This window comes from Drosophila obscura, unplaced genomic scaffold (genome assembly GCF_018151105.1).
Source record: "Drosophila obscura isolate BZ-5 IFL unplaced genomic scaffold, ASM1815110v1 contig_150, whole genome shotgun sequence".
Lineage (NCBI taxonomy): Eukaryota > Metazoa > Arthropoda > Insecta > Diptera > Drosophilidae > Drosophila > Drosophila obscura.
Genome location: NW_024542736.1, coordinates 7,097,969 through 7,118,413, shown reverse-complemented (window position 1 = coordinate 7,118,413; position 20,445 = coordinate 7,097,969). Strand labels below are relative to the sequence as shown.

The following is a 20,445-nucleotide window of genomic DNA, read 5'->3' as shown; positions in this document are numbered from 1 at the left end:
ATCGCAGTGAACCGGACCAACCCCGAAGGTTTCTCAAGTGCACAATTTTCTCACATGGCAGTCGCTGTCTCTACCTTGGTTGTAGTTTCATTCGCAGTCTCCTTCCTTCTCCGTTGCCGTTGTTGCTGTAGTCAGTCCCATTCTCAGTTCGAGTCACAGTCAAGTTGTCCCTCCAAAAGTTGTAGATTTAAATGAACATGGCGCTGGCCGAGGTGGACAACAAGACATCGGCTAATGCCCAGGCCCAATGCGTGTTGATCTTCCGCTGCGCGCCGCACTCCTCTCAGCAGTGTTCCCGTCTCTCTGCCCGTACACAGAAAAAAATTCAAACAAAAACTAGAGTAGCAGGAGTCAGGGAATAGGTTTGTGGGCATTCAAATCACTGTAAGATCCTTTTTGCTCAAGCTGATATACTTTGAGTGTTGAATCATTTATTTTGCTGCTGTCTGGAATTATTTGGATATTTTTTCCTGTGCATAGCTCGATCAGGATTGCAGATAGGTTGCGTTGCCCATAGCTGACACCGTTGACGAACATCATGATGATGATGCTGGCCGCCGTGATGATGAAGATTAGCGTCGGCTGGCCGATTCAGATTGCAGATGCATCCGCGAACTTATCTGCCAAACAAGTTTCTCTCTCTCTCTCTCTCTCTCTCTCTCTGTCTCTCTCTCTCTTTCTGTTCCTGCTGCATGGTGCCTTTTGCCTACTGTTGCTGTTGTTGCAAGTGCAGCGGCAATATTTAAATTGTTTTATACATCGTTGTGCTGTTAGCTGCCTCCTCCCTCTGCCACAGCCTCTGCCCCCCTCACTGACTGGGCCAATGGATGTCCTAATGCGTAAGGCTGCGCAACCTGGAGAGGTGCCTGAACAGGCTGGGTATTGGGTATGGGGTATGGGGCTGTGGCTTTTTGCTTCCTAGTTGGGCTGCAATTTGATTTTCGCTTGCTGTAGCTGCTTTAAATTTCCGTTTATGCCTTTTGAAAGCTTGTAAAATGTTAAATGAAATTAAAATTTATTGCCCTGGCAGGCAGCGATTGACGTCTGCACATGACCAGGCCAGCACCCAGATGCCCGGACGGAGACTGCGACTACTGTGCCAGAGCCGATTATGAGTTGCAGGTTGAAACGGCACCGCTTGCTGCCCAACTGTAAGCCAAGATATCCAGATAGGTTTATTGGGTAATGAGGAGGAGGAGTAGGAGTAGAAGAAACCTTTTAGACTTGTTTCTTTAAAACACCATAGTATTTTGTCTTTATTTACTGACTCTGTGATTCTGGGCAAATTGTTTGAGTGGGAATTTACAATGCGGATACTTTTAACTGCTGTAGATGAGCCATCCATGTAGATGGGAGTGATGTGTGAGTGTGGCTGTAAAATAGGCAGCGACAACTGTACAGAAAATGTGCAAAGCTGCCAAATTGGGGGCTATAATAAAGCACTTATCTAAACGACATTGAGAGGTGATATACTAACAAAATGCAGATAAATGTAGGAAGACGCAGCAGAGAGTAGTGTTACAACTTAAAACCCATATAGAGTTCATGGGCAGCTCTGCTGAAAGATTGAACCAACGCGTAACAGGAACTGGGGCTACATTAACCCTATGCAAAAACCATATAGTTAGCGTTAGATTATACTCGTACTAGTCTCTTCTCAAAAAGGATTTATGTCAGACATATGTATTCACTCATGGATGTGAGTGATCCATGATCTTCATTCATCAATATATAGAAAAATTGCCAGATTGTCTTGCGTGGAAAGTTCATTCTCACAGCATAAAAGCCTGCTTTTAGTTAGATATACTACTCAGAGTTATTGGTGGTCTACTAATACGTATGTACAATGTACATAAATCTTTCTCAAAAGCAAATTCATTATTAAAAGGTTGTCTAATACCTTAGCAAGTCACATTTAATATAACCTGATCAGGGAGATCATTAAATTTGAAAGATAATATTAACCTGATGAGCCAGATCGTAAAGCAATGCAAAAATAAATACATATACATACATTTATATTCTATCTATAGATGTTTAGTAATTTCAAACATTATTTTTTTTGGGGAAATATTTATTTTATTTATTTTTATTTATTAATTTTTTAAATTTATTTTTATTTATTTTTTATTTATTTATATTTAAATCTTTCTTGTTTGAGTAATTGCATCTACATTCAAATAGAACAAATATTTGTTCAGCGCAATATTCTGAGCAAAGTAACGGACCCACTTTGCAGAGGCCAAAACACAATTAGCCGCACAAAACAAGCCAAATCCTGTGCTTATTCTGTGGTGTCCCAATCGCCAGCCCACGATAAGCTATATTTGCTATAGCATAGCCATTGTTCCCAGATTGATCTGGTAATTCATTCATGGCTCGCTTTGGCCTTAGCTTAGCTGTGGCATCTCCTGCCTCTACTCCCGGCTAAATATGGACATTAAACAAAGCAAAATGAGAGCAACCGCAAATAGCAACAATTTTCCACTTGACTTGAGCGTTAGATTTAGCGAGTGGGCAGATGATGCTGGCCCAGGCATTTAGCAAAAGGAAACGGGTTGGTGGGGGGGGGGAGAGGCGAGCCACTGTCCCTGTCTCTGCAAGGGGCTGCTGCTGCTGCTGCTGCCCACATTTGCCTAAAAGGAGCCCAAACCTGTTGCCTACTGAAATGTAAATCTTGATGGTAATTTTAATAGAAAAAAAAAAATCGAGGCAAACCGTTGGTTAGCCCAGGCCCCAGTCCACGGTCCACGGTCCGCGCTCCGCAAGCCCGTCGTTGGGCGTAGAAAAATAGTTGGCTAACTAAGCCCCGGCACGGGATAACACTCCGCCAGAAACAGGAACAACAACAGCACACCCATGCGAGAGAGCAGGCAACACCAAATGTTTATTGTGCTATATAAATGGCAACATTTGCAGTTACCCTAAGACCGCTTCTTGCTACCTCTGCTGCTGCTTGTGCTGCTTGTGCTGCTGCTGCTGCCTCTGCTGAACGCATTCCTCTGGCTGAAAGTGGCTGCCACTCAGGTACATTGGCCCAATCCTGTCCTGCCCCAATCCCATCTTCCTCTCTCTGCCTCTCTCTCCCGCTCTCTGTCTCTCTGCCTCTCCTTGTGTGTGTCTCTATGATGATGCTGGGCTGCATCTGCAGCGCCCGCTGAGTGGACAAACCAGATATTGATAACGGCTCTTCGATGCTGTTACTTTAACAGCCGCATTGCTTAGGCCGAGGACAGGGACTGCAACTGCAACTGAGACCCCTCCATTGCTATCATGCAACATTTGCTGCTGCTGCACACAGCAACACTTCACTTGGGCTGTTTGTTTTCGTATGGAATTAAACGCCTTGGTGCACAGGTGCTGGCCAAGAGATGTCTTCTTGGGCCCAGCTTCTTCCACTTCCACTGCCACAGTGCCTCGGCATCGGCATCGGCATCAGCCTCTCAGGTGCAGCGCTTGCATTTTATTTGCAATTATTTTTGTAGCGCAAAGGAATTACTCGGCCATGGCTACGACTACGACTACGACTATGGCGTTGGCTTTGTCCATGGCTTTATCAGCGGCCCCGGCTTGGGCCATCTTCGAGTGGAGCCGAGCCGAGCCGCACCGAGCCGGGACAGGCGAATTCTAATTTTTACAACGCAGCTGCGCGCCAGTCCAGTCCAGGCCATGCCCGTCCCCATCCGCGTCCCCAAAAACCAGGTCCAGTCCTTAGCTCTGTTGGTGGCGCTGTTGGTGTTCATTACGCAAGAGGTGAATGCACCAGAGACGCCCAGCACTTGTCCAGGAATTCGCCCAGGGAGCGAATCAATGGACTAGTAAAGAACACCAGCCAGCTAAACACTTGAGCCAATTATAAATCCGCTGTTCCTGGCCTGCCCTGGCCTAGCCTGCCCTGGCCTGGCCTGGCTTATGCAAACATGTTTTGGTCCAGTCGCAAAAATATGCAAAAATCGAAACGCTCTCTTTGCCAAATAGCAAAGGTCAGGCCGAGCATGAAACGTCAACGATTTGAAGGTTGTTCTCATGCAGCGCGCTGTCCGCGATCCACATCCAAATCCGACACCAAATCCGCATCCAAGCTCGAGCTTCACTCTGCCAAAAGCAGATTCATTAGCCAAGTTAATAATTAAAAACAACAACAACAAAATCGATTCATTGCTGGCTTGCAGCAGCGCTTGGAGTTTGACTGAAATTTATTACAATCCAAACAAAGCACCCAAAAAACCAGCAAATGGCAGAACGAAAAAACTTTAACAAACGCCGTTTAAGATATACCCTTTCCCTGCAATTCTTCCAGCAAGAATCATATTTTCGAGAGCTATATTTAAGGGATGGAACAAATTCTGGAAAACTAAATTTAAAATGAGATAACAACAGAATATTCAGTAGAACTTTCTTGTCTACTAACCCGTTCTAAATCATTTTGATATGTTCCCTTTCTGTTCTGTCTGTGCAAATATTGTTAACAGTCTCCAAAAATAGTTTCTTCTTAATTTTACAAACCTCTTAACAAAATTGTAACACCCCTTTTTTAGAGTGTGATAAGATGTTGTAGCTGCGAAGAGGCTAAAAAAAGAAAACGCAGTCACAAATATAAACTTCCGTATTTGCCAAATTGTTGTATGAACTTTTGTTTTGGTTGTTTTTTTTCTCTTCGTCTGTCGGTGGGTACAATAATTTACGACAACCTGAGGACGGGGCAGGGCCAAGGGGGCGGTGCGAGAAGGAATGAGACAATTCGACGCAGAGACTGAGGGCAGTCTCGCATAATTTTGGCAAACTTAGCTGCGGGCGAAGGTCCGAGACGGGGCCCCGCTAGACCAGTTTTTAAATTACATGCAAAGCATTCCAAATGCAAACTAAAACATTTATTTTATTTCATTTCATTTGTTGCCGTTGCCGTTGCTTCTTTATTGTTGCTGTTGTTTCGCCGCTTGCTATTGGCGACTTGTCTTCCTGCGCTTAAGCTTTTTGTGTGTATCAAAAATTTAAGCAAAATGCAAACAGCATGAAACCCACAAAAAAAAAACCAGCAACAACAAAAAGAGTGGAGCCACAAAAACAAAGCACGAAACAGCAACAAAAATCGCACACAAACTAAAATTTATTTCAAGGGCAAATGCGCGAATTTTTTGTTCGAATTTTATCTTTTTTTTTTTTTTTTGGTTGCAGTGCGTCGTCATCAGCTCGAGTTTTCAATACACTGCCATTGATGGGGTGGGGTCTCTTTGGTACGAAGTCAGGAACCACTCAATGTGATTCGATAAATACTCTTTATAACCTGAAAGTTTTTAATATAACTAAGGAACATTTACTGGCACGCTGGTATGATCATTTTATGGGTGTTTACTTAAGTCATTATACATATAAACAACTGATAATATTTTTCAGTTGTTGGTTTTTTATTAAGCTTGAGTAAAAACATTGCACTTTAAATATTAAAAATAAAGAAAATGAATAGTTTGTTTAGTTATTACAAATGACATGTAAAATAGATTTGTTAATTTTGTTAATTTTTTGTATTATATATTTGTATTATTTTCTATAATTTCGCATACCTATTGCAAGAAAGATTGGAATAAAAAACTTAATTCGTAAAAATCCACCTAAGCGCATCTCATGGTCGTCATTTTGGCAAAGATTTTTCCTCCCATTTTTTCGGGCAATTTTCGCTTAATACTTTTAATAAATTGCCCGGCGCCAAGCCCAAGCGCTTCGCTTTCGGCGAAAACTCAACTGAAGCGCTTTAGATTTATGCGTCGTGGCAATTAAATTCATTTAACGTAATTTATGGGCTGCCCCAAAATACTCGGGGGTGACATAATTGAGAGAGCGCCCACAGCTTCCCAAGTCGATGGTAAGTCGCCAAATGGCAGGCAGGCAGGCAGTGGCAGACACTAAAGTTTTATTTCTGGGCGGAGTGGGGTTCATCAACCTGCAGGAATTATAATTGGAGTAAACAAGAAATTTACGGCTAAGTTTTGATATTCTGAAAATCGGAAATTGGGCTAAGTAAATTACGCGCATTTGGCCAAAAGCTAAACACCCACAACGAGGCGGGCGGGTAAACAAAGAAAACATATGTACATACATATCTACGGTAATGAATGTACATATGTACATATATACAGGTATGGGTATGTACAATATATAGCTCTATTAAACAGATCACCGCAGCGTGTAATATTTGCATTATAATCAACATCCAAAACAACAACAAAATTCACCCCGATAAAAACCATATTGTTCTCGATCCGAAACAAAAAAGAAAAGGTGGAGGAGTGCCTGAGAGGTAAGGTGTGCAGATGGCGCCCTACTTTTGGCCGGGTACTCGTATTTGTGTGCCGTGTCGGTTCTTATACAACTTTGGGCGCAATTTAGGGCATCTATTTGGGTTTATTTGTAAAGCAAAAATGGTTAATGTCTAAGACGCTGCGGATGCTGAATAAAACGAAACACATGTGCGGAAATTTGTAGCCCATTGGAGGTCTAATGCGAATTTTGCAAAACCAAAAACCAATCTGAAAACCAAAATAAAACGCAGTACAGCCAGAGGCAGAATATAGCGCATACGCAGCGTGAGCCGTGACCACACACACACCCCGTAGTCGCATGGCTTAGCCTTTGTCTCGAAAACCAATTACCTTTTTATGGCCAACAACAACGGCATACAAAACTCACTTTCATTTGGCCAAAAGTTGTGCCAAGCTGCAGTGGCCCCCGATTGATATCTCCGATTAGATATGGCTTGAATCGCCTGCACCGACAGCCAGTGACTGGCAGCAGGGAGAGAGGTTGGGTCAGAATGGATAGCGGGTAATGTGGGGTTGGGCTTTCAACTAACTAAACTGTTCTAATTATGTGTAGTAAATAGATAGCAGGCAAATAATTGATTTCCTTCTTATATGGAGGAAATAAATCTTTGAAGCAAGCGAAAAAGTTAAATGAGAATAAATGATGAATGCGATCACCTTCCTTCATCAATTTTTCTCAGCATTCAGTACATATTTTGTGTACTTCGAAAGTTGGGAAAGTTTACAATGATAAATTCTTGCAATAATTGAAAAATCATTTAAATTTTTAATCATTCAATGAATATTAAATTTATATTTCAAACCAATAACCATTGAAGAATACTTCCATAACATTTTGCTGACCCAATTCAAATTAAATGGTCATTTATTATTCAACGATTATGACTATGACTGATAATTTTTTAGTCCATGTTCCAAATCTTAAATATTTTAATTGGTTCCACCTTAAACTGAGCTTAAAGGCCCACAATTAATGCACCATCGACTAAGCGAAATAAATTGGTTATTCGCCAGAGTTCAATGTCAAATGTTACATTTTGGAATAGTTTTTAAATATTTAAATTATATTTTTGCCACTCTTTGATGTTTGCCCACTCTCGACTCACCGGCTAATACGTAATGCGGTTGGTCGTACAAAAAAAAGGCGACCAACAAATGCCAACAGGTCCAGAGTTTGTTTTTTGTCGTCGTTGTTGGCCAAAAACGAAAACGGAAACACACAAAAACCGAACCGAAAAGCAAACGCAGCGCCAATCCGTAAACGTTGCCAATCATTACGACAAACGATGAAACGACCTTGCCAATTACCGATGTGCTGGTGTATCCACTCCTTCCCTCTGCACCCACTCTCTCTCTCTCTCTCTATCTCTCTGTCTTTTGTGACCCCATCCTGGTGCTGGTAATGGTGCTGGTCCTGGTCCCGCATTAAGCCTTTCCTCTGTTTGCGTATGCGCGCCGCATATTGAGTGGGTGGGTGAGGATTGTGGTTGTTGTGGGTGAGTGGTTGGTTGCGTGTGTGTTTTAGTCTTGTTAAAGGTTAAATGCGAACCTAAAATTAAGCCAGCCAGCCAGCCAGCCAGCTGCTTCTTTCTCTTCGGCCGCAACTAAGAGAGCAAGAGCACGAGAGAGAGAGAGATACAATGCTCGCAAAAAAGCTTGCAAATAATTAGTGCAAATTTAACGCTCGCTTCTCTTTGGCTTCGGGTTCGTGTTCGCGTTCGCGTTCACGTTCGGCTGTGCGTGCGATCGCGGTTACCGCATAACCATCGCTATGCATGTGTGTGAGTGTGCCTGTTGGGCGTTCAAATTGTTTTACATGAGGGATCGAGAGCGGGGAGGGAGCGTCGTGTCGTCAACGAGGGAGAGAAAGAGATTGGGAGAGCGCAAGCTCGCGCGTAAATTTTTGCACACATTTCTTGTTGCTTTTACTGGCAGCACAGCAGGCCAGGGGCGGCGGCCTAAGCTGCACGGGAGGGGGGGGTGTTAGCCAGAAAGGGCCAGAACTATAAAGAGAATATTTATCCCTCACCTTAGATTTCCGGGCATTCCTGCGCCACACCTTAGGGCACCTTCAAATTACTGAACTGCCGCCCTGTGTCGCGCGCTATGTGATCCTCATTTGCTTTTGTGGGCTTTTTGCAAAATTTTACGCATTTGATGCCGCTGGCTGTCAGCCCATCCCATGCCAGCCCTTCCTCTGCCTGCCCTTCCTCCGCTGCCCTGTCAAGTGCGAAGACCACGTTTTGTATTTGCTGTGCCTGAGTGTGCGTGCAGTCAGTAGCAGCAACAGCACTTTCCAGAGCCACTTAAGTGCCTCACAGCACATGTGCCGCAAGAACAGAGCATCTCTAACACACACACACACACACACACACTACACTTAAAAAAGAGATAGATAGAAAAACACTCACACAGGGACACCGAATATTCATTGCTCAGCTGGAAACCGGCAAGACGGGGCAGGGCAGGGCCCAGCCCGAGTAAGTCCAAGACCCGAAGTCTCAAGAACGATCCGCGTTCGTTGCCCATCTAAGTCTAAGCCTATTCTAATGCCAAGTGTGCGACAGTGACAGAGAGAGAGAGAGAGAGCGACAACTGGAGAGATAGAGGGGAAAGAGGGGGGAGCCACGGAGAGCGAGAGAGAGAGAGCAACTGCATCGGCAGCAACTCCAGCATTTTGCCACATGCGAAACATCGTCGGCTGCAACTGCCGCCGCTGCTCTTGCGACGGCTGAGGCAGCGACGCGACGTCGCGTCGTCTAAGTTGTTGCTGGACGTGTTCTTTTTAGACTTTTAGCATTATTTGCAGCATTTGCAACGAACACTCGCTAAAAACAACTGCAACCGCAACGTTGTGGCACGCGTTTCTATTGCTAGTGCAGAACGAGCAGCAAAAACAGCAACAAACAACGGAAAAGAACAAACGAACGAACGATCCAATCCGATCCGATCCTATACAATATGTATCCTATCCACCTCTCCCAAGCTGGATGAGAACAATCATTTAACGTCTTGTGAATATGCTACCAAGCAGCAACAACAACAACCAACTGTGAACTGTGAACAATCCGTATGCTAAAGCTAAACGAGAGTGCAACATGTGCCGCGCAACTTGCTGAACGAACCCCGCAAACCGATCCAATCGATCCGCAACGCAATCGGAAAACAGAAATCAAAGCAAAGTATGTGAGGGGATCTGTCAAAGGGGAGCGAACATAACATGGGATTACAGCTATTGATAGGCCGCCAAGTGGGAAAAGTCTGAAGGCAGTAAAAATGTTTATAGAATAAATTCCGACCAAAGGTAGCTGCTAGCTCCAGCTCCAACCCTACCGTTCCAGAATGTTTGTGCTGGGACGCTTGAATGACTGAATAAATAACTAGAGACTGGGTAATGGATCTCAATAGCTACGAGTATCTGTAGGATATATTTCAGATGATATAAGGATTCAATAGTAATACACACACATACATATGTACTGTAGAACTTTCTTCGCAAGAATGCTTTCTTTCTGCTCATAAAATTAGTTAGAAAAAATCAAAGCCCGAAGTCAAGTGCAACCAATGTAGTCGGTAATTTTCTGTGGAAAGCATTTAAATTGGCCAGAAGTTCGCAGTAACCAATTTGCATAGAACCCATTCTGATTCTGATTCTATGTATATCTCCCGCTGCAATCCCGAGCACAGAACTTCCTTCAAATGTAATGCTATATGGCACACAATTATCCCACAAATGCAAATTCCCATAACAATTTCTGTAAAAGCAAAAGAAAAAAAAACTGGAAATTCACAATTAATATTGTTCACAAGAAAGAGCCATAACAAAGGTGGACTAACAGTGGAGCGAGAAGCACAAAGAGAGACAGAAGCAGACACTGAGGAAGAGAATTTACAGGGACACGAAAATCAGCTGATGATGATCATCGTGTCAGGGCAGCCAGCAACGATCTTCATTATCATTATAACCGAATGTCTAACATGTGAGGAGCACATTTCCGATTTCCGAAAGACCCGACCCGAACCGAACCCCAGCTTTGAGTCTCTTCTTTGTGGTTCCTCCCGTGCTTAATTTTCAGACAGTTCCAAAGAATCAAAAGCGATACGGGACCTGACAGACAGGGAGCGGCAGCGGCAGCGGCAGGGAATGGGGATGGGCATGTGCAGACATACAAAGAGACAAAACGAGACTTACACACGGGGTACGGTGAAGAGATGGCGAGCAGAGGCAGCGGCAAGGGGCTGAGGCAAAGCTCTCTGGGGGTACTGGGTTAGCAGGCAACCAGGCAAACGAGGAATAAATACCGCATTTTATAAGCAGCCGACGAAATTCGCAAATTGCTCGTTTGAAAGCGAAAACCCTCCAAAGAAATAAACGCACACAGACACAGACACAAACACAGACGCCAACAGACACCCCAAATGAGAGAGAGATACAGAGATACTGCAAATACAGATACAGATACAGCTACAAAGCCAGAGGCAAAGACAGCTACAGATACATCCGCATGATCGCTGTAAGCGCTTCAAGGGTGAGGCGTCGACAGCAGCAGCAGCAGAGGTAGCAGCGACAGCGACAGAGCGGCAACATCGTGTCCAAAGTGCCCTTGATCGTTCGCTTTGCTCAAAATGTCGCGCAGCGGCAGCGGCAGAGACCGTGGCATCATAGAAAGAGACGGCCGCAGCGCTGTAAGCTTTGTTCATCCCTTTCCCGGGCCCCCCTCGGCAAATTTTGGCAACGCAAAATAAATCCACAAAAAGATCATCAAAAAAAAAAAAAACCTAACGAGTCTCTCGCCTTTAGATATTTTGCTCAGTTTTCGCTTTTATGCTCGTAGTATTTTGTTGAATTTATTTTGTTTACTTGAGCAGCGCAGGCTAAGGGTTTCGTTTGGTTCGGTCTGTATCTGTATCTGGGCAGGGGTCTCGTCTGCCGCTTGATGGGACAGTCGACGGTTCGAACTGCTTCGAGAGGGTTACACTTTTAACCTTAACCAGTCTTTCATCTTTCTGCTCTTTCTCTTTGGCTCTCTCTCTCTCTGTCTCGCCCTCCTCTGTCTGTGGCCCCATTGCCTTTCTTTAGGCATTGTGTAATAGTTTGCACAAAAGAATTCCAAACTGAGAACGTGCGCGAGTGTTTGCTACAAAAAGTGTGTGAGATACAAAGATACTGCTAACTCTTGGAGCGAAACAAATCACAATCTATCCATCTATCCGCAAATGCTGCAGCGCATCGATATCGATGTGCCCGTTGAACTTGAGAGATAAAACTAAAGCTGAATACTCCAGATAATCGTGAATCGAAGCGAAATACCAAAATATCCATCAGATACTTTTCCCCCGATCACAAACGCAGTGCAAATGTTCACTGCCCTCTCTCACACACTCTAGATTGCGGAAATGACAAGGTTTGTTGCATACCACTCACTATTTATCGTCTACACTCCACATAGATAAAACAATTGATGAAAAAAAGCAAAAGACGGCTGCATATGGATAAGCTTTTGTTCAGATCGCTCGCTCATTCAATGAAGTGGAAAATAACTTTGAGATTTTTATATGAAAATAACTTTGAGATTTTAATCAATTGTTGTTGTTTGTTCATGATCATATTTCTGTTAAATATTTTAGAATAATATATAAATATCTTACTCTTTGTTCTGCTTAACTCTGCAGCATTGAATGCGACTCAGTTCTATAGAGGGACAGCATATGAAAGCCATGCCCTGAGAGCTTATAAAATTTGTACAGAAATTATTAGATTAAACTACTAGAACTATAATAAATTTAATATGCGTTTCACTATCACTATCACTAGTGATGTTTTAACATATAATCGTCATGCTCTAAATGTATTTAGAATATTCTTCTTCAAATCGTATAATCTTCAGCAATCTAGAATCTAGTTTATTCCTTAAACCTGCCAGGACTTTGAGCCATAAATGATTAAGTGCTAGGCTAAGATGAACAGATCTGGCAATCAATTCACTGTCAAGGGCATGGCCAAGATCTCTGAGTCATCAGAACTAGTTGCGAACTTTTATTTGCAAACTTTTTGGTGGGTTTAGTGGCATTTTGAGTATTAATTATCCCACGCTCTCTACCATGGCTGAGTCCGTCCGTCCCTTCCATCTGCTTGTGAGTGTTTGTTTGCATGGGTTTTTAGTACCCAAACTATTGCTAATTGCCAAAAGTATCTGTCAGCTTGATTGCTCCGCTTGGCGCGCCCTGCCTTTTAAAATTGATTTTTACCCATGTTTTTTTTTTTTTTTTTGTCTGTTCTTTTTGCCGATTTTTGCCAAGCCATTAAAGTTTGGTAGGTCGTCTTCCCGCGCCCATATGGTCAAAGTAACTGCCGCTAAGCCAAGCCGTTGCCAAATCGATGCCAATTTAGTCAACGGCTCTGTAAAGGACAAATGCGACTCGATCGTGTTGATGTCGATGTAGCTGGCTAATAGGAGCAGCAGCAGCAGCAACTGCAAGAGCAGAGCCGAATCCGAATCGAGTCGAGTTGAGTTGAGTTGAGCTGACGACGTCATCAATTGGAAATAGATGAAAATACGCAATGCATGCTAATTGAATAATTTGAATTGTGGCACCTACAACAAACAGCTTGTTTGGCATTTGTCAGGCTCACTAATTTAGTTGCTGGAGATATTTTGACAGCCTCGACTTAGCCCGAGCGTGGGTGGGTGCACTCTGGGTGGGTGGCTGCCACACAGCACCAACAGCAACATCAGCAGCAGCTCCGTATCGGATTGCATTATGACCGGGAGTGAAATCAATGCGAATGCACATTTTTGGTCAATTGTGCGGATTGTAATTTATTGCATTTTAAACACTTTTGTTTGGCTGCGATTAAAACAAATGGCCAGACATCTCACACAGAGACGCGATTGGAAATGATGTCATCCCGCAAGATCGGCAGCTGCTGCTGCTGTTGCTGCTGCTGCGAATCTGTGACAGACATGCAGGGTCAGGTTAAAGTTGAATCATTTGTTTATTTTGCAACACGATTTTTCTCTTAGCTCGCATTGATATGCTGCGGACTTGGCCGCTAATTAATCGAGTCCCATTTTATCGCAGACAAAAGCCGCACTGGCAATCAATCCTATCCTATCCTCCATCCAACAATAGACCTCAATGCGTATTATTAACGGACACTGCAGTATCCCAACCGATCAACAAAGAGCCCCAGCAGCAGCAGCAGCCTTAACAGCTTCTAATGCTCGGCGGCATTTTGTTAGCATTGCAAACACGCCTCAAATAGAAGCTGGTCAGGCTCGTTGGAAGTCCTCCAAAGTGCAGTACAATAGCTGTTCTATGCCCACACTTACAGTGCGTCTCATAAGCATAGCTCATAAGCTCAGTGCCAAAAATCCCAGCAGGGATATCCTGCTATTAGGGAAGGATACTCGAAGTTCTTTGCAATATTCTACATGGAATTCATACTATTCCAGCTGGAAAAACAACTCAACTAGAATCAATCCATTAGAATTAAATCTTCAATCGATCAACTGGCTTATAGTTCTGAAACGCGCTGTATACTCACACTTAAATGTATTCCTCTAAAAAAAAGAAACAACTTGGGCAAATATCAACTTTAGTGTATTTTTTTTCGCGAGATTCTTTTAGCGTTTTCAGTTTCGTTTTTTGTTGCCACTGCCGCTGCGGCAGCCGCTGCCGCTGCCTTTGCCGTTGGCTTACAAATAAACGGCTTTAACCTTGAGCGAGCGCATTTGGTTTGTAAGTCACGTCTAAGTCCCCGCTCAAAGGTTTGACAGCAGCGACGACAGTGGCGCGCTGGCTTCGGCAGCGGCATCAGAGCCAATGGCAGCGACGCCTGCGCAGAAATTGGTTTCGGCTGTTCGGTTTTGGCTTCCACTTCGTCTTGCCCATTTTTGCAAAATTTTTCGCGTGCTTCGCTTACCCTTTTTTTGGCCAAGTTCTTGTTGCCAACTTGGTGATGGTGTGTGTGTGTGTGTTATGTTTTATTTATTTATTTTTTTCTGTGTTAATTTTGGAGCTTGTAAAGTTGCTGTGCTGCTTGACCAAGTTGGCTGTTAGCTTTGGCTGGGCTTTGCACGGCACACGAAAAAGGTTAAAACATGTTTTTGAACTAGGTTCGTTCGTTCGACTGACGCTGTCGCTGTCGCCTCCTAATGGCCTACTACCACTACACGTTGTGCTCTTGACAGCCTGTTTTTGTGGCACAGACCGAGTCATGCCTCCAAAGAAGCGATTATGTAATGACCAGCTCTAAAAGCAAGTGGCCTAAGTGCCCAGGCATTAATCGTAAATGCAAGGTGACATGAAAGTCTCTCGATAAAAGTCATTTTAATGGATATTTATCTGTCTCTGAAATGTGCACAGAATTTGGTTGGGCCTATCATAGGATGGGTAATTATTTGCCCAGCTTATTTCCCATTTATCAATGCTGCACTTTGTTTTAGTTTGAGCCCAAAGCCCAAACCAAGCAAATATGAAGACTCTTATAACATGCCTCAAGAGAGAAAGAACTTCTGAAAGCTGTATGCCACTTCCCGCAAATAAATACAGCCATTTTCCAAATTTATTACATTCTGCGTATTTTTCTGAGTAATGAAAACGTTTGAAAAACACAGCCCTATCAGCAATTGTTTCACAGGAACTCCCACATTAAATTTAATTGATAACATGCAGGCCAAGGGTCCCAGTCCACACGACATCTCTTTTACTTGAATACATTTTTATTTATAGCGAAATTTCTTATCAATAGCTACATAAGTTTGTTGATATTTGGCCGCAGAAGAAATTACGTACGTAAGTACTCGAACGTGTGTACCTACACTATGTCGAATAAGTATTTATATAGTAGATTAATTAAAATTAATAAAACTTTTCCTGACAGCTGACTGTGCTCTTTTTTTATGGGCAGTTAGTCACAGGGAAAATTCACATTACCACCTTCATCAGGTACACATTCTGATATTGAAACTATCTCTTTGATGGAGTGTTCAAAAAGTTTAGTTTTTAAAATTTAGACTCAAGTAAAAGCCCTTTAAATCTGGAAAGTATACGCTTTTGTCCATTTTCAGTTAGCAAAGGGTACAATAAGCTTTTTATCTCTCAAAAAATTGAATTCTATAGCTCATACCGTCTCCAATTTCGGATCAATACATCTTCTGTATCTTCTTCGAATGCTGTACCGAGTAGTTGGTGGGTGCGGGCGCCAGGGTGTCACCAGTTGTTCACTTGTTTGTTCCGGCGCAGTGCTGTCGTGCGGTCGGGCACCGGCGTCCCGGAGGCCCCCCCCCAAAGAACGTTGGACAAGGGGGGAGGGGTTAGGCGGCCGGTACTGAGCATGAATGAGGCGGGGGGGCCGCGGGCAAGGGGGCGGGGGGGGGGGGGGGGGGGGGCGGGGGGAGGGGGCCGCAGGCGGCCCACGGCGGGGGTGGGGGGGCCGGGGGGGCCGGGCGGCGGGCGCCCGGGCGGCACGGGGGCGCCCGGGCGCGCCCACCAGGCCCCCCGGTATACAAACTTTCCTGAGTCACTCTTTTCCCACACTCCGCTGGCTTTCTTCTTGGGTCTGACGCAGGTAATACTTACAACACGTGGAGTGGAGCGAAGCGGAGCTAAACACGCGCGATCAATTCGCAAAAATTAATCGCTACACACACACACACAAGCAGAAAACTGTCAAAAAAAAGCTCCACACACACACGCACACAGAAAGCCCAACGATGCCGTTGTGTTGGTTTGCCTTTTGCCAAAAATTTAGCAAATATCAATAATAAAAAAAGGCAAAGTAAATAAAAACAACAGCAAAACCAATTTAACAACAACAAAATTAATATAAACATTTTTGTACTGCTGCTGCTGCTTCTGCTGCTGTTGCTTGTTGTTCTTTTTCTGTTCTCGTTGGTTCGCTTTGGTTGTTGTAGCTGTTAGTGGGGCTGCTCTTTTGCTGTTGCTTTTGTTGTTAGCTATTTCGGGTTTTTTATATGAACATGGGTCTGTGTGGCATGTGTGTGTGTGTGTATTCGCGAATCGAATCAGTTACACACACTTACACAGCAGCAGTGTTCTATGTGTGTGTGCCGTGAACTTTAAATTAGACGAGCCACGACAGAGACAACAACAACAACAGCAGCAGCAGAAGGCGGCGGCACATGCGAAGAGCAGAACCTTAATAAATTTCGCATACTTTGCGAATTTATGCTGAGCGACAAAGACAACAACAACAAGAAGGGCGAACGAGCAGCGTCGCGGGGCCGAAGCTTTTGATACCCTTGTAGATCTCACGAGCTGAAGCAAAAAGATTTCATCAGATGTGCAATAGTTCAGCCGGAAATCCTTATTACTTAGGGATTAGTTTACATAGTCGAAACTTTACGATGCTCCATTTGCTGTGTGGCTAGCATCTGGTGAGCAAATGGATACCTTCTGGAAGGGTATAACGACAGGCAGGCAGGCAGGCAGCCAGCAGCCAGCGACAGTTGTTCATTTCCAAGAGAGGGAGACGCTGAGCGAGAGAGAGATAGAGATAGAGCGGCAGCGGGAGAGCCAAGCCCAAAAGACCCTCTGCCGCTGCTGCTGACGACATCAACAACCATCGCATCGCATCGCAACGCAACGCCATGAACGTCTAATGGCGTCGCCGTTGACTGCATTTTGGCAGCGCTGCCAACATCGCTCATTTTGTGGCGTTTGCCGATCTGCTTCTTCTTCTGCTTCTTCCTCCTCCTTCGCCGCTACTCTGCGTTCAAGGACAAGTGCCGATTGGTATTGGGTTTGGTTTCGCCTCTGACTCAAAGTTGGAGTCGGAGAGAAAGAGAGAGAGAGAGAGCATTGGAGCGCGGAGGCTGTGCGGTGTTTTGGTGTTTGTCGAGAGCTAAAAGGGTTGTCAAGATGAGACTCGGCTGGAAATTGGTTTTTTGGCACATAAATACAGATGGCAGATACACACGCATTCGCGGATTTGAATAAATGTGTAATCCATAGCCGTTATACCCTGTCGGACAAAACTATAAAAAAAATATGTATTAGAAAAAATAGTCGAGTTCCGCTGATGAGAGCTTCTCAGCGTTTAAGTTAAAAGAAATCTTAACTTAAAACTTAACTTAACAAAAAAAATTTATGAATGGGCTAATTAGCAGTAGAATTCGAACAACTATCCTAACCAGGTGGTTAATTCCTCTGAGGAAGGAAAGGGGTAGAAAATCCAGAATCAGTTAGTATATATTACATGATCCCTACATTCTCTTGTTGTACATTAATGATACTCCCTTCATTGAGGGCCCTTGTTAATGGTTTATACTACATATTTAACAGCCTCTCTTTGATCTCATCTTCATCTTCCTTGTCTTTCTCTTAAGCTTCAACAACAAAAGAGAAATCAAAGACACAAACAACAACGGAATTGTTTTGATTTCTCCTTTGGCTCATATCGTTGTTGGTGCTTTTTTTTTTTTGTGTTCCCTTTTTTTTATTGCTTACTTTATTTTATACGCTCGCTTTTTTTTTGTTGTTGTGCGCTTAATTTTTGCATGCACGTTTCGGCGCTGACCTTGAACATTTTTCTTTTGCTTTTGCTTTTGCGTTTTGTGTTTTTGTTTGCTGCTTGTCATTGTTTTTGCCGTTGCTTTTGTTGTTGCGTTACTGTTGGTTTTTGATTTGCTTTTTATTTAAATTTAATTTGGATACTCACACACACACGTGTACATGGATGCGTTTGTGTGTGTGTGTGTGTGCTTTTGTGCCATTACGCTGCTCTGCCACCCCAAGCTAAAGAGGAAGCAACATGCATAAAAACCAGCAGGCGATAATAATAATAAAACATAATAATAAAATAAAAAAAATTATATAAAAAATAAATCAAATTCACAAAGTCACCGACAACCAGTCACAACAATGGAACGCACGCTCTGCTTACGGATTTTATAATTATTCATTTTATAGCCCGATTTTAATTTGGCTGCAATTAAATTTCTAAAAAAAAACAACTACTTAGTCCGGCTTAAGGCGTGGGACATTTAATTATATATTTAGATATCCAATTGTGACGCTATTTAATTTAATTTACTGCAAAAAAGCCAAAAGCTATTTATTACCAAAATTAAGTGAGATATTTGGGAAACAGGAAATTCATTAAATTAGATATTTAATAATTTTGGAAGTTAAATTGCATCAATTTGCTGTGTATCATATTGCTGAGCTTGTTGTTTGTAGAGAAGTCGTGTGGTTTTTGTTTTGTTTTCTTAAGTTAATTAGGTTAATCACAAGACAGCTAATTTCTTAGTAATCCTCAGCAAGCGGATTTTTAAATGGATATCTGGGATATATTCCAGCAATGATTTCGAGTTTTAAATGGATCTGTTCATCGGGTCCATTTGGGGTGCTTCGTCTTTTAAGCTTTGCCAACTAGAGAACGTGGTGTAAAATAATCTTTACATGTTGGAAAAAATAAGCTTTAGAATGAACCCAAGACTTATTTGTTTTGCCAAAAAAATGCATCATTTTTATTCATGTTCTAAATTATATAAAAACACTTTCATCTAGTAGCAGAACACAGACATTCGGATGACCAAGTCATGTTGACTTAATTATTTAATATATTCTATAGTTTAATGTAGCCCGATGCAAGATTTTTTGTCAGTTTTATTTGCTGTTTTGATGTTTTGCTGCTGCCTTTTGCAGCTCATTAAAATTTGTCGCCAACTTTTGCACCTGTCGCCGCGTCAGGCTGCCACCTTCGACATAACAACAACAACAGCAGCAACAACCACCGAGAAACAACCAGCAAAACAAAAAAAAAAAAAAAAAAAAACAAGGAAAATACAAACTTTTAACTGACAATTCGGTCAGACAGAGCTACACAAACGCAGATACACAGATACACGGGTAGACAAATACACAACTACACAGCAGCGGGCGAGGAGCGACGAAATTGAAATCGAAAGTGTCACGGCAGCTTGTTGGTTCTTTTGTAAATTTTGTCGACATCTTCGCTTCCCCTCGCTGGCTGGCGGGCTGCGTTTAATTTAGTTTTTAATTTTGTTCATCGTTTCGAAAAGTGCTTCTGGCCGGGCCGGGCCGGACCATCCGAGAATATGTTTCAGCCGTTTGGCATTACTCGAGCGAAACTATACGTTATTAATTTGACCCCAATTCGGCTGACAGCTGAAAAAGTGTGCAAATATTCTGGGCCATCTCTGGGGGAGACCGAGACCCGCGCGCTGAGCGGGTGGCTGTGCGGGCAGAAATGCTGTAAGTGTTTTGGGCTGACTGTCAGCCGTAGGGTGATTTGTCAAGTGGTCAGATACATTTCCCAACTGACAGCTCGCTGTGACAGGCAGCCTCTTCCGCATCATTTGAGAGATGAAAGCGTGAGACGAGTGCAGGATGCACTCTCGGTCGACCGACCGACCACATGCTAATTTACTCAAATTATCCCAAATGTCAATTTGATATTTATGCTAACAGCATTCGGGATTTTTAATTAAATTGTCAAACTAAAGCGGCTTTGAGTGATTCTGATCGCTAGCCACACCTCTGTGCGCACAACACGGCGTATAATTAATTGCACATTGCGCATACGCCGCGTAAGACGGTCATGTGAAGGATGGCCCCCAGAAGGAGCTGCAGCTGGGGTGCGGGGCAGACAACAAGCAGCCCATGCTTGTAATTTATCATTCGAGTTGTGCAAAAATCCTCATGTCTGGCACAATTAGAAATTAAATACATCAGCACTCGGCACCCGGCACCCAGCACCCAGCATCCGAGACAAGACAAAAGACAAACAAAATTAACTTGTCCCGAACTAAGTGGCGGGGCCAACCTGTCGCCTGCGGCTGACAGAACGAGTGCACAAAGCGAAGGCGTTCTGTTCTGCTCAGTTCAGTTCTGTTCCTCTACGTTCTGCGCAGAGCTGTAAATGAAAAACAATTTTGGCTGACCATTTAATTACGGTTTTTTTTCCTGCTGTATTTTCGGCCAAAGGAGGCTCGGCCCACGCGGCAGGCAATGCGCCAGCCTGCAACTCATAAAAATCATCAAATTATGTCTTATTAAGTGTGAAGTGGCAGCGAGAGGCCGCCGCCGCAAATGTCATTAGCCAGTTGCATATACTCGTACGCGCATAGTTCTGGCC

General features: G+C 43.4%; 1 protein-coding gene across 4 annotated transcripts in view; it reads left to right on the top strand.

The window, feature by feature from the left end:
• Positions 1-5,215: 5,215 nt before the first annotated feature.
• Positions 5,216-20,445, top strand: part of LOC111066930 (sex determination protein fruitless) — a 77,247-nt gene continuing 62,017 nt past the window's right edge. The window contains exon 1 of one of the 4 annotated variants that reach the window (XM_041591671.1): positions 5,216-5,328. In XM_041591671.1, the coding sequence (XP_041447605.1) occupies positions 5,216-5,328 (113 nt within the window). The remainder of the gene's footprint in view (positions 5,329-20,445) is intronic. The other 3 variants (XM_041591673.1, XM_041591672.1, XM_022355883.2) reach the window with 3 other exon arrangements.